Source organism: Nicotiana tabacum, chromosome 23 (assembly GCF_000715075.1).
Source record: "Nicotiana tabacum cultivar K326 chromosome 23, ASM71507v2, whole genome shotgun sequence".
Lineage (NCBI taxonomy): Eukaryota > Viridiplantae > Streptophyta > Magnoliopsida > Solanales > Solanaceae > Nicotiana > Nicotiana tabacum.
The window spans coordinates 68,058,276-68,072,730 of NC_134102.1; the positions used below are offsets into that span (position 1 = coordinate 68,058,276).

The 14,455-nt window shown below is 36.8% G+C and overlaps 1 protein-coding gene across 1 annotated transcript; it reads right to left on the minus strand.

Annotated features, from left to right (window-relative positions):
* Positions 1–3,745: 3,745 nt before the first annotated feature.
* On the minus strand, positions 3,746–14,035 carry LOC107804183 (extra-large guanine nucleotide-binding protein 3-like). Its single transcript, XM_075246872.1, has 8 exons — positions 12,282–14,035; positions 12,059–12,196; positions 9,684–9,788; positions 9,423–9,602; positions 7,083–7,233; positions 5,919–6,166; positions 5,495–5,667; positions 3,746–4,647 (listed from the first exon to the last, which is right to left on the minus strand). Exons 1-8 carry the CDS (start codon positions 13,224–13,226, stop codon positions 4,050–4,052), a joined length of 2,538 nt encoding a protein of 845 aa, XP_075102973.1. The 5' UTR covers positions 13,227–14,035; the 3' UTR covers positions 3,746–4,049.
* Positions 14,036–14,455: the final 420 nt, after the last annotated feature.

Here is a 14,455-nt window from a genome sequence, read left to right on the forward strand (position 1 = left end):
GGTAAATCTCGTCATATACGACGAAGACATAAAACCGTTAGGCAATTACTCTCTAGAGGAATTATCACAATTGACTATGTAAAGTCAAGTGATAATGTGTCGGATCCACTTACAAAAGGCCTAACTAGAGAGGTAGTTGAGAAATCATCAAGGGGAATGGGGCTATGGCCGAGAACAAGTCATTGTGGCGGTAACTCTACCTAGAAGACTGGAGATCCCAAGATCTAGGTTCAAAGAGATCAAACAAAGTCATTAATGACGGTTCAACATTGTCAAATAAAATTTTAGTCCATTCTCGTGATGAGACAATGTTCAGTACCAAGGATAAAGCATTAAGGCTTTTTAATGATTTCTAAATTTGATACGGGGTATATCAAATAGTGTATCTACAGGATGACACGTTTAGGAATCACCTATTTAAGTGTGAAGTGTGAGCCGCTTCAAGGAGAACTTTGTAAGGCCAGTTCTCTACGCACTTATGAACCAGGCGGTGTTCATGGCTGAAACGAACACAACAATGAGAACCAAAGACGGTTAAGGGTTGATTGTGTGACTTATGGTTGTCTAGGTATACACCAAAGATCGACGGTTCAAAGATATCAAATCTACCGATTGACCGAGTATATCCGACATAAGTTTACTACGGAAAGTTCAAAGGGAAACCTACTTATCCAGATGCAATTAATCCTTGCTTGTAAATCACACAGTTTTTTCATGCATACTTCCGTGATATAGCCATTCCCCATTCATGTGGGGGATTGTTGAGGTTTTATTTTAAGATGTAATATTCTTAAAATGAGGGTGAATGGGAAATGGAGGGAAAATGAAATTTTGAGTAAAATTTTAAGTTTCCCCCTCTTAACAATAAGACATTGTCCCATATTGGAAGTGGAAGACATTTTTGGTGGGTATATATATGATTGCTCTTCTTGTAGCTCTTAAAGAGTTAAGAAGAAAGCAAGCCTCGCGCCGTCGTCGTCGCTCGCTCGCTCGGCTCGGCTTCGGCTACGGCTACGGCTACGGCTTCGGCTTCGGCTTCGGCTTCGGCTTCGGCTTCGGATTCGGATTAGAGCAGCAATGTTGAAGGAACAAAACCAAAAAACTCAAAATACAATTCGCTCAACAAATTGGCTATACATTGCATTCCTTCCTCTCAGAACTTCCATACGTTTTTCTGAGTATATACTCCTTCGTTCTGCATTATTTTTTAACTTCAAACAAAGCAACTGTAAGTGTGATTTGCTACCGAACTTTGTGTTCGCCGAAACACTGGGGTTTGAAGTACCGCTACACCAGTGTGTTATTCGTTCTATATCCTGGGAGGAAATAATCCATTACCTTGGGTACTAGGAGGGGATTAAATTCCTTAAGGAAACACTGTGAATTCAGTGGGCTCGAATTCATTATTATTGTTTCATTACGTTAACTTATATTTTGCAGAATTAATATTTACAAATACAGGAATATTGACCGGGAATAACAGTATGATGATAGTTTTATCAAGAACGATGATGAGTCTTATAGTACATCAATGATGCACAAACTCACCATTCAGTCATTTCTATTTCACTTTTTTGGTTTTCCTTCATATGCTTCAATTCTTGGACATCTCCGGTGGAATTATACTGAGTTTGTTGTTGTTGTTGTTATTTCAATTCTTGGACATGTCCTCATTAGCACAAGAAACAACATATGATCATACTTAGACATGAGCCAAACGTACTAAGGGAATTAAAAGTCTACATTTATTCAAGAGAAGCATTTTCTATCAACTGTAAAAAGACTAAAACTAATATCAAGATTGACAAGAGGCTAAACTGGCAATTGGGGTATGTCGAAACGATGATTAATGGTGGGATTAACAAGGTGTTTTTGAGGACCCCGATTGCTTCCATGATTCATCCATGGCTTCTTTTTCCACCTTTGATGAACTCCATGGACATGCCTTGCACCCTGTTTCCCATAAACAACACCTATATTATTTGAATGAGCCGAGGAACTAAAAATGAAGATAAGAAGAAGAAGAAAAAGTCTCAACTTAAAGACCATATTTGTGTTATGGTTTTAGATTGAATGTCTTTCTCTTGTGAGAGTTAAGAGGTTTTTAATAGAGGAAAAAGAGTTAACTTTCCTTCAATTACAAGTCACAAGAAAAATGTTCTTTTTTTTAGCTCACATGTATCACTCTGTCTGTATATTGATTGCTTTTGTTGGACCGCGCGTGATTATTGTTGTACGTACTAGTTCCTTTCTTTCGTTTTCTCCTTTGGCATAATTGTTGTACTAGTTAATTCGTTGTTTTTTATTGCTCATCATCTAATTGTGTTATCATCATCATTTTGTTGGTGAAGTTTATCTACGAAATGAATGCATTTATTATGGTTTAGACTTTAGTATATGAGACTCAAAGTGGATAACTATCTCTTACTCCCGACCACTTTAATTGATTCTTTTTTGCTTTTTCATGCATATTAAATAAGTTTACCTTTTAATATTAATTAACAAATAAAATTGACCATATTAACTTTTACTATCCTTTTAATTTGTTCATTGGATATATGATAAATACCTCCGAGACTCTTTGCTCCAAGGACAACTTTAAAAAAAAAAATCAATTCCTTCTTGACATCTGAAAAAATTAAATATTATGGGAAAAAAAAAGGTCAAAAAATTAATTAAAGTAGACCAGACTTATTACTAAGTATTTGGTATTGGATCAACTTAGTCAAAATCACAAAAGGTTAATATCCACTCAGCTTAAATGGTGCATTAATCGATTCATAATCAATAACCTTCTCAAATCCACTAAGCTTTTATGTGGTGCACTTTTCAATTTTAGAATCAATAACCACCTAATATACACAGCAGTTTTAGGTGTGCAAAAGTTTCTTTGTACATGTTTAGGTTGAATTACTTCACCTAGTACTATTAGCATCTCTAATTATCATCTCACAATTGACTGTATATGAAATCTATTGTTTATACTAATAATTAACTATTTATTAAATATTAGTTCTAACTAATTCACTTATTCATCATTCGCGGACGACCTGGCAAGAAAATGAAGAGAGAGAGAGAAAAAAAAACTTGCTAAAAAGGTCGGAAGCAATTATTTTTTGTGTTTTGAAGACATCATGCACACTGATTGTCACACAACTATTTATGATTATTTAGGACTCTGCCTCACACAGACCATATTCTGCCTTTAATGTTCATACCAAAAATATTAGCACCTTTTGTAGGGAAAAATGATTTTAACTGGTAATTGGAAATAACCTCAGTTTTAAGAGCAATCGAAATTTAGCCACTTTTTTATATAAAGATAAAATCTGAACAAACACCCTTAAAAATCCAAAAACATTCCAGCATAATATTTACATATGAGATTCCAACATAATGCGCTGGAATTTCATAATATGTTAGAGTTCCAACATAATATGCTGAAAGTTTATACACATTATGCTAAAATTTTCAGTGTTTCAGCTAGGGTATCTTTGTCCAGATTTTATTTCGGCATAAAATAATGACTATTTTTTTAATGACTTTATAAAACGTTAGGCTATTTTTCGAATACCAGTCCGAAAACTGGCTAGCCCATGCTATTTTCAGCCATCCTGCAACCAAAATCTTTCCTGAAGGTCTCATCATTCCAATTCAAGATTGGTGTTAGTGAGGGGAGGGGGGAGGGGAATAATCTACTGAAACAAAAAGTCACTCTCATCTGAAGCTTCTCAGGGGAAAATTACAGCAAAGAAAGACTCATATAATTGGTACTGCTCATGTAACTAAAAGCAAAGCTACTTTTACAACAGACAGATGAGGTAGAAGGTTGATAATAAGCATTTATTATCATCATTCCACTGCCATCTAAGAATATATACTTGGATGGCACAGCAATATAACCCAAGATAATCACTCACTTGAAACACCATCTCTGTAAAAACCACGAAAAGGCGATGGTGAAAAAAAATTAGATTCAACTTATTACCATATTACATCCCTCTTTCTTTGTCCTATCTACAATATCAACATACGTTTAAATTATTCTTTCACTCCTGCCGGATGAATGGAGACGAGCTAATATCGGTTGTACTGTAAAATGAATCTTCTGCTCCAACATAGTAGGTCTCTTCTTTTTCCTCGTCCCACTTCACTACCTCCCTTATATACTTGAATGCCTCATCAACAGTTATTTTGTCCCTTGCCCGAGCTTGCCACACAAATAGCTTTCTACCGGTGAGGGAAGCATAGAGGTCTTTGAACTTCATGGCTAAATAGTAATATGCTTGGTGAGCGAGCGACTGGCTATTATTATGAGGTCTCAGTGGACTGAAATCAGTGAACCATTCACAAGCGCCCAATGGCACACGGTTGAGCTTCTCCTCGAACAGATCATACTTGTTCAATATTAAAACAAATGGGGTCTCTTTGAAACAGGGATGCCTGACCATTGTTTCAAAAAGTTCTCGGTAATGCATCATCTTGTTCTGAAGTAGTGTGCCACTACCACTGTCCTCTGGAGCAACCCACATCTGATCATAATCACTAAGGGCAACACAAAATACAACGACACGAACATCTTCAAACATCTCCACCCACTTGCATCCTTCATTCATTCCCTTGCCATTTAGTCTAATTAGCTGGTACCTGTTAGAATAAAAACATAATTACCAAAGCAACGGCAAGCAAAGATATGCATAACTTGTGGAAGTACACTCATATCATATTGAAGAGGTTTTACTCCATTAAAATATTTTCAGGTATAGTTATGATGCTGATTAATATTTTAGTCTATGTCCCTAGACTCGAATAGACTATAACACACGTGGATATATGCACCATCAGTGTACTGTTCTTGGTGTAGATGAAAAATCACGGCTCCGTGCAAAGAACACATGTTTGTCCAATCCGAGTGAAACCAGTATGTGAAGGCAATGTGAAAGATCTGGGACTATAGAAGATGTTCCAGTGAATTGTTCTTTTCTTCCTAACACGCTGTCAAAGGATAACTCCAGAAAGTTTCCACCTCCTTCATTTTGCATAAAAAATATGTCCTTAAGCCAATATTTCTTTTCTTTTTGGTAGGGAGGAGCGAATGACCTCTTTGCTAATTCAACAGTCCCCTCCTCGATATCTTAAGAACCTAATCAGCATATTTTAGTGTAAGCACCTATCTAACACAAAAGAGCATCCTAATTTGAGCAACTACTGCCCTAACCTTCCAAACGACCTTTTGACGCCTTATTTCCCATTCATCGAAGCACGTGTAAGTTGTTAATCATATGATTTACACAAGCTATATTTAGTGAAATACTGAATCAGCACAGGTTAACACCAGTAAACGCAAATGTATTTTTTCATCATTAGGTCAATTTATATAAATATAGAACTTCGGATCAGAATACAGTACTTCCAGAGAATTCCACACAAATATAGAACAAAAAACTAATGAATAGTAGCTTCAAGGCCAACAAATACAAATATCGATGGGTACCTGGTGAGAGGGGGAGGAGGAGCATCCAGATTGTCTCCATAGGTGTCAGACATTGGGCTACGATCATCCAATTGGAACTCCATAAATGCCAACCCATTCCCCTGGGTAACTCCTTCTGCATACAGAATGTCTTGCTCCGAAGGTTCATACTCATTGCTTGATACCTCAACAGCCTAAAAAGAGACTAGTTAAATATCCATTTTTACCTTCCACAATGATGAGCATTAGTCAGATTAAAACTCAACTATGTGATAGCTTCCACTATAAATCAAGAAAAAAGAGAAGTGGGATCAACTAGATAATTGAACAACTCCATTGCCCATAAACCTCCGATGCAGCTAGTAAAAGTATGTTGGTGGACTAAACTCATTACAAGGACTATATTGGACAGCGTGGTTCAAGAAACAAGTTATATGCAAAATACCTTGCCCAAGAAGTAATCCGCCACATCTGGAAGAAAATGAAGCTCATTCTTCCTCTTGTATGTTTCCTGTATAGCAGGATCTTTCCAGACCTCTTCAACCAATGGAGCATATTCACGCGTTGCTGCAGGGAAGAAAGCATCCAAATCTCCGGTTGCTATAATATCCAGTAGCCAATTTGAGAAATTCTTCAACCTTGGATTTAAGGAATAGACACACTGGGTGTTTTCCGCAGATTCGGTCTCACTACCTATAAAATTGAAATCAGTTAGTGAAGCGCATCCACTTGGTCTTTTGACAACCGCAACTGGAAACAAAACATCCCACCCTAATTTACAGAAGCATATGTTAAACCTTAAGAAACTGTTATGCAGTATTTACTTTCCATGTGAGATATAATGGTCTTTGAATTTGATAAGAAATGGAAGGAGTATTAATAACTAAATATGTACCAGTTAGCTGAACTCCTTGAAGATTATTTTCTTAGAAAAAACTTGATCAAGAATAGACAAGAACTACAGCAGAAAGGCGCAAGCACACAGCAAAGGATCATTTTTAGTTAAAATTGGAACGTAGGGATTGACAAGAAATCAAAGAGCACCTAAGCTATCACATCTGAAATGATAACTACATAAACTGCATTTATGGAAAAGTAAGGCAAGGCAAAATATTCTCCGAGTGAAGACAATTTTAAACAGGTCCTGACAAATAAAAAAATAATTTACCTCCCAATACTACGATGTCTATGCAATTACAGCTAATTCCCACATTCCGAGGAGATCTGAAAGAAATGCAAGCATAATAGGGGAGTAGACAGACATGGGTTTTTGGGATGTCCGAAACCACTGAAATGAAAACCGTAATACACAAGACACATATCAATCCAACTAAATTTCATTTTTAACGAACTTTTTAGAATACATCTGTTGGGCAGATTCGACTATTGGTAGATGAAGCTTGAGCATACTGCAATTGGTTAAGAGGAGGTAAGAGCTCCACTTTTGGCACAAATTGGCACTAGTGGAAATGGAGTTCAAAAACGTGCAGGGGAGGAGACAAAGCTGCAAGTCCAGCTGATGACTGCCAGTCTACCCCATCTAGAGCAACTCCTTCGTTAATTAGCAGTGCACTTTTTTATCAATACTTCAGGATATATTTTAAAGTACCTTCAGCTTTTATTGTTGATAAAGCCTCCTCCTCAAAGCGCTCCCTTCCATCAAGGAGAATGCTCAGATACTTGTAAATATTGCTTTGAATCATCAACTTGATGTCCTGGATTTCTTCAGGAGTAAACTTGTTCCCATACAAAAATTTCGCCTACACATTAAGGTTATAGACAGAAGCAAATGAGTACACACAAATGATAGACAGCAGCGGGTGCACCACCAAACACTTAAATGGTAAAGAAAAGCAAGCATTTCATCTCACATTCCGAATGCAATAATAAGCTATATGACCGAGCAGGAAGGGAGCAAAGGGCAAAGCAGTGGAGGTGAAGAAAAAGAATAGCGCATACAGACATGCAAGTACATGGTCCCCTCAATACATCATCATCAGATCTGACACTCCTTCCCTTCCACATTAAGTAAACATTTCTGCTTTCCTCTAGCCTTAAATAATGTCTTTTTAAATAAAAACAAAAGATTAAAATTCTTTTGTACTACATCCAAATTTTCATGATCTCACATTTTTTATACTTCTCAATAAAGCTTCTTACTTCAATCCAATATAGTTTCAATTATGGCTCCTGTTCAGACGCATAAAGAACTAAATTTGGATTTGGCTGTACAAGCACTCTGTAGGAGCTGCTGCACTACTTTTGAGATAAATATCATTTCTATGGTTAAAGCTGAAATGAGAATAGCTTTTGTCTTTCATGCATATCGAAATTGAGACTGAAATGAACGCAGTCCAGCAATAAAACAAGATACCAACCTGAGGTCTTAGAAGAACAAACAGAGTCTATCTATACCGGAAACCTCATGCAAGTACACTAACAGAGCTCAGGAACGCTACCAAACACACATAGGTGGGCTGCTTGCTTCAAAAGACATGCGCAGGCCACACTACTTACTGCTTTCACATCGACTCCCCCCCCCCCCCCCCAAAAAAAGAAAAACCATGGTTAATCAGATCATTATAGTAAACAAAATCCAGTGATTGGCCGGAATAGCTTACTAGCATTCTTCTTCAGATAAGAAATTTTAAACCACACCATTTGTATTTCTTTCCTTTTCCCCTTTACTAGTAACTACAACAATTAAACCATGCACTGAATACTTTCTTTCCATAAGGGGAGGAAGAGGATCCAATCTCGGGACTTTCAGCCACATTTTTCACAATAAATGAAGGAATTCACCCATTCATTTTGAGCCTTAGTTTCTTGCCACAAGAGTGTTTTACTAATCAAGCATTAAAGGAAAAATTTTCTGGCGATTTTGAACATATATTAGGGAGGGTTCCAGAGATGTACTCAACATTCGAGCATCTGGTACTCAATACGCGTTCAGAATAAAAGAACAGAATATATTATCGATGCATCATTATGAGGGATGATCAACTACTTAGCAAGAACTGTATTTTTAATATTTAACAACAGAGAAGACATTGCTAATCCACTGTGCAGTGCTCCACAAGACAAAGTTTCTTCCCTTATTGTGAAGGATTCATGTCCAAGAAAACCGTCATGGAAAATGCGGATAGCACTCCAATTATAGCATTGTATTATAGTTCACCATGTTCTAATACAATCAACCAAACACATGACTAAGTAGAAATCTAGCTCATAATCCACATATTATTAAATCCAGATATTACAAATCTTTTTTATCTGGTAAACCCTGCCCCTCCCCCAGAAACCCCTTATCCAGGAAACGAGCGATGGTTTTTCCCACTTGGCTCTATTGGTGATTCAAACCCCCAATCTTATGATTGGAGGTGGAGAGCCCTTACCACTGGCTATCTCTCTCTTGTCAATCCTCATATTTCAATGTACCCCATTTAACGTTATGACTACCAAATGGCCCCATCTGTACCTCGTTTATGATGACTAATCAATGGTGACCTTTAACCAGAATATGATAGGACACTGAGGTTTCTTGTTGTTATACTCAGTCATCTAATTTAAGTCATAAGCAGTGCCTTACAGCACAGAAGATAACTCAGCTGCAATATATCAATCAATCAATCAATCACCAAGCCTCAAATTGATTTGGGAACTGAGCTGCAATATGATGCTAGAAAATTTTCTGGCAGCAAAATAAAATACGTGGATGCTAGCAGATTCAAGTCCATAGAACAGATGAATAAATCAACAGGCAACTGAACAAGCTATACTGCAGATATTTGAAAACAGTTACATTATGCAGAGAGAAGATAAAACCTCTAAGGAAAAATGTCATAGAGATCAGACCTATATATAGAAGCTTGGATTTAACTAGTTCAAAAATTAATCAAGAAAAATGGAACCCCTTTTCCTGAAAAAGGAAGTGCTGCAAAGCTAATACCTGTTTGAAAATAGTGCTTGTTCCAGAACCTTCAAGCCCAAGCAAAAGTAGCTTTTGAACCCTTTTCTGCTCTAAGTAATTTGGAACAGTAGTATAATTGCTAGGCTCGTCTCTCTGTCCATAGGGCTGACCATGCAGTACAGGCAATGAAAACAGAGAGCAAACAAACCGTGTTGATGCCTGCATGTCAATATAAATAAAAGATATTAAAGCAAAAACTTTGCCGACTAACATCGTCGAAACTGTACCCTATGTTGCTACCTTTTCCCAGATGTTGCCCCGAATATTGTTTTGTCCTTCTTCCTCATAACGACCATCATCATATACCCAAAAGTGAGTGTCACGAGGGCATTGCACATTTGCAAACTGAAATGAAACCAATGTCAGGACTCATTGTAAATAAAAGGAGTTTCATTCTATGATTCTAAGAAGATAATCTTTTTACAGAAAGGTGAATCCAAGGCCCTTAAGCTGAATGCTATTACAATGTATGTACTAGTTGTCAAGCAAATGATATCATCTCTGCTACTAAATTGATGGTGATATTTCATCTTAACTTTGTAAGAATTCTTGTCAAAAGATTCTGCTCACTACCTGGACAAACCAACATCTTTTCTGTTCGTTACCTACTGTCAAGCAACAACGATATTACAGATAAGTCCTTAAACTAATTCCAAATAGACACATCAACTTCACATACAGATTTTGCTTTTTAGGGTCAATTTCTCGATACTGTTGTCACTGTTTTAAATATGGAAGTAATATTTCTCTTTAGAATCTATCAAAACCTCATTAAGGTATAGACATACACAAGTCGATGCAAAATAAGTTGTTTCCTTTTCTTCTCTCTTTTACCTATATCCTGTTGAAAAAGAAAAAGAATATTTGATTTTTTTTTTCTTTTTCCAACCGTCAAACATGAGACTTCTAAAACTTCTGTTTCCCTTGTGATTCTTATCGAACTAGGCGATCACATGGTAAAGGATTTAGATGTTCAGGGGATGAAACTTCTTAAACTTCTGTTGCCCCCGTGATTCTTATCAAACTAGCGATCATGGGGTAAAGGCTTTAGATATTTGTGGGATTTGTTAAGGACTTCTTTCTTTTTCATGACAAGAAAATACCCTTGAAACTGTAGCCCTTTACCAGGAGCTGGTGTTATATGGTCAGTTGATTTGAGTTAGTATGGATTAGGCTTTTAAGAACATGGAAGATTATGACTAGATTGAGGGCATCAATTTTTGCTGATGCCTATTTTCATTCAAGTTTCCCTATGTGAAAGAAGAAAAGATGCTGTCACAGAGCAGAAATAGGTGGTTACACCTTTTCCTTCTCAATAGGTGGCTGTTTCAAACAGGCTGCGAATAATGGTACTTAGGTTAATCCATTGGCTTTTTACAGATGTGGTGCGTGGAGCTGTTCTGCGAATTAGCAACTACTGTGGAGATATTTTCGTTAGATTCTGGATCATTAAGTTATTTAAGAGAGAGGGAGGCTTTGGTTTACCACAATGGCAAAACTCATAAATACTTTAAATCTTCTCTTCAGATACTTCAGACTTTTCTTTAGATGCTGGATCATTTTGAACCAAGCCTAACTGTAATTTCTGAACCACCTAAGTTCTCTATGCAATAACGAAAAGCCGAGATGATCGATTGTGTTGCCGTGATTGACAAGGAAAGATTCATTTTGTAAATTTCCAGACTTTCAACATGATTCACCGGGATATTTGAGATTCTATTATTTTAGAGAAAAAAGAAGTTCAAGGGAATAATAGAAGTGCTTGAAAAAAGGTTAAAGGCAAATCCATTTTGTTTCCTTTTGTGAGAAAGTACATGGAAATCTGTATAGATCCAGCTTCGTAGAATGACAATCAGTCAAATAACTAGCTCGGATAGTTAAAAGCAAAATACAAGTTTGAGGCTTTCTAAGTTAATTAATACCCTGGCTCTAGAAAACGACAACAGTTATAATCTACTAATATAAGGCAAAAGTCTTTCTTTTCACAATCATCTAAGCTGAAAGACAAGACACTCAGAGCTATAAATGATTTATTGGACGTACATTATTTACTTCCTATATAAGTGGGCAAAGCAGAAAGAAATGATTGTAGCAACAATAGATTGAGAAAAATATATGCATTGAATAAACGAAAGCTGTAAAATTTAAGGCATCTCCATGTGCGACAAATTTAAGAGAAGAATAGGGAGGTATGACTCACCACTGTCAGCTAGGAAACCTCATTTCATGAACAAATGAACAATAAAGAATCTAAGACCTATAAATGATTACATGGACGGACGTTATTAATATCTACCATCAGTCAAATTCCCTAATAGTTAGACAGATTAAGAGGAGGGGACAAAACACATAATTGGAACATAAATATGGAAGTAAAAATTAATCCAGCCTCAATGCTGGGTGGAATAATGCACAAAAGTTATAGAAACTCAATATTACACCAAAGAATGAGACGTATCCTTCACCACAATCAAACATACAAGCTGTCATGACCACATAAAGACAGGCTAGTGATAGGAAATGTGAATAACAACGGATCTAGGGTTAAATCTATTGCCTTACATATTTGTTCTGACATATGCGCTATTTAGTTGGAAAAACAAAAAAGGACAAACCTTGAGCACTCTGAGTTCACGTTTTGTAATCTCTCGGCCATTAATGTAAACCTGAGTATTTCCACTGCTGGCATGAGCACTAAGTTTTCCCGTAAAATTTAGGTTTGAACTAACAATTCTGTCTGGTTTTTCTCCTTCCTGTTTAATTAAGTCAAAAACTATATTAGGATTCTTCCTTCTGACATAAGGAATAAATAAAAAAGAATGTGATTGTTTGTTTTACCTTTCCCCATAGTCCAGATTCCTTATCATACCAATACCTCCCAGGCTTCAACTTGTGAGGAGGTAAAGGGCAGCCAAAGAGTTCTGCCATCTCATCTGGCTTCAAAGGAAATCCGTTGACAATCAGCTGCTCAGGTCGGAGCTGATTAGCAGCACATTCTTTTTCTGCTTTCATTATCTGCTTGACTTCCAAAGGACTAAGCAAACGTGATAATACTCTAGAATGTTTACCAAGTTTGGACCTCTTCGACTCGTCAATTGGCTGGCCAATGCAACTTACACATTTCCGCCCTTCAGGCATTGAACCCATTGCTCTGAGCACACAATTGCTACAATACTTTGCATCACAAACGAAGCACGACTCTTTACTCTCCCACTTCCCTTTTCCACACCTATAACAGACTCTTGACTTCTTTTTCTTCTTTGAAACTCCAACATATTCTGGAAAGACTTGGTTCTCAATTTCCACCACTTTTCTTTCAGATCTATCGACTGTATTGAAGGTAACTACCGGGGCTCTTCTCCCTGAATGCCTTGCAGCATTCCCCTGGTGATTCAGCACTGAACCTGGGGATGCCGAGGGGGAACCCGAAGAAGAATCAGGGTCCTGCAAGACAGACACCTGGGACTCGGAACTATTCGACAACCTAGGACTCTGACTAGGGGGACTTGTTACACCAGCAATACGAGATACTGGCAAAGGAATAGGTTCTATAATGGGGGCAACATCACGACTCACTGATCTTCTTCTTGATTCTGAAAGAGGTGATGCTGTTGGAATTGCACCAGAATTGACATCAAGGGGCTCTACTTTAGGAACCTCATATGACAATAGAGGACCAGTATACTCACTTGCTATTGAGTATTCCATATTAGCCCCATCAACTCCTGGTGGAAGCATTCTCCTCACCATCTCCCTCCAATCCTCTCCCTCATTTTTCTCCATTTCTCTCACCCACCAAAAGATTCAATCTTTCTTTACACTCAATTGCTTATCACTACTTACAATTTCTTGATACTAACATTCATCTGGTAAATAAAAACCTCTTAACTCAAACCAAGATTTGCCCTTCTCAGCAAAATCACAAAAGCCCTCAATTTGGAAAGATTCAATTGCTCCTGCTGATCAAAGCTTTGACATCTGAAATTTCAATAGTCCAAAGCACAAAGTTTTCAACCCAAACAAATCCAAAAGGCTGACAAATACATGTTAGAGAGAGAGAGAGGGAGAAAGTAAAACAAAGTTGGCAGCTTTAAATGGGAATCAACAGTTTTGAAGGTTGAAGTGTTCCAAAGTTTCAGAGTCAAACTAAAACAAAGCTAATCCTAAGTTCCCAACTTGCTTTGAGACAGTTTCAACTTTCAACCAAAACACATGTACACACACAGAGAGATAAATTAATGTTAAAAAAAAAAAGGGGGTCTTTCTTTAGAAATGACAAGAAAAGAGTAAAAAGGAAGAAAAAAGTTTTTTACTTTGATACAAAACACTAAAAAAGAAAAAAGAGAGAAAAGGGTTGAATATCTGTGGACAAGCAAAGGTGAGAAGATGAATCTTTAGTTAAATGGGTGGGGAGGGTAAAAAGATGGTTAAAAATTGGCCTCAACCTTTTCAAGCTCCTAAGCTCTGAAAAATTAAAAAGTAAAAACCAAAAGGGTGTTAAAGCCTAATCTTTTGGGGAATCTACCCTTTTGAAGAAGAAGTTGAAGAAGGTGCTAAAAGATAGATACATGTATGTATGTACTATGTAATGTAAAAGCTAGAGAGAGAGAAACTATATTTACAGATAATTTGATGGAGAATACGTAAAGAGGAGGGTGGGTGGTAGTGGGTAAGTGGGGTCCATGTCAAGGATTACATTTACATGGTTAGGGGGGACATTCTTGACCAAGGGAAAAGAAAGTGACGATGAAGCGTGAGGTGAGGTGTAAGCTTGAGGCGCTGGGCATAGATTCTATGATATTTAATTTTTAAATATTTTATAAATTAATAAAATAAAATAAAAAACTATATATTTTAAAATTATAGAAAACTCAAGAAAATTATAAATTTACTAGGAAATATATAATATTTATTAGAAATATGCTAATAAATGTAGGAACCATACAAAAAAATATTTATTTAAATTTAAAAAGTGAAAGATATAAAGATGCATTACACCTATAACATAACTA

Bases quoted from the DNA above. Each gene is read 5' to 3' on its own strand.
- LOC107804183 (XM_075246872.1), bottom strand. From the start codon at position 13,226: ATGGAGAAAAATGAGGGAGAGGATTGGAGGGAGATGGTGAGGAGAATG. The intron at 7,234-9,422 runs GTATTAGCTTTG...CTTAATGTGTAG, and splicing joins CAAGCACTATTTTCAAACAG to GCGAAATTTTTGTATGGGAA. The intron at 6,167-7,082 runs GTACTTTAAAAT...TCAATTTTATAG, and splicing joins ATCAACAATAAAAGCTGAAG to GTAGTGAGACCGAATCTGCG.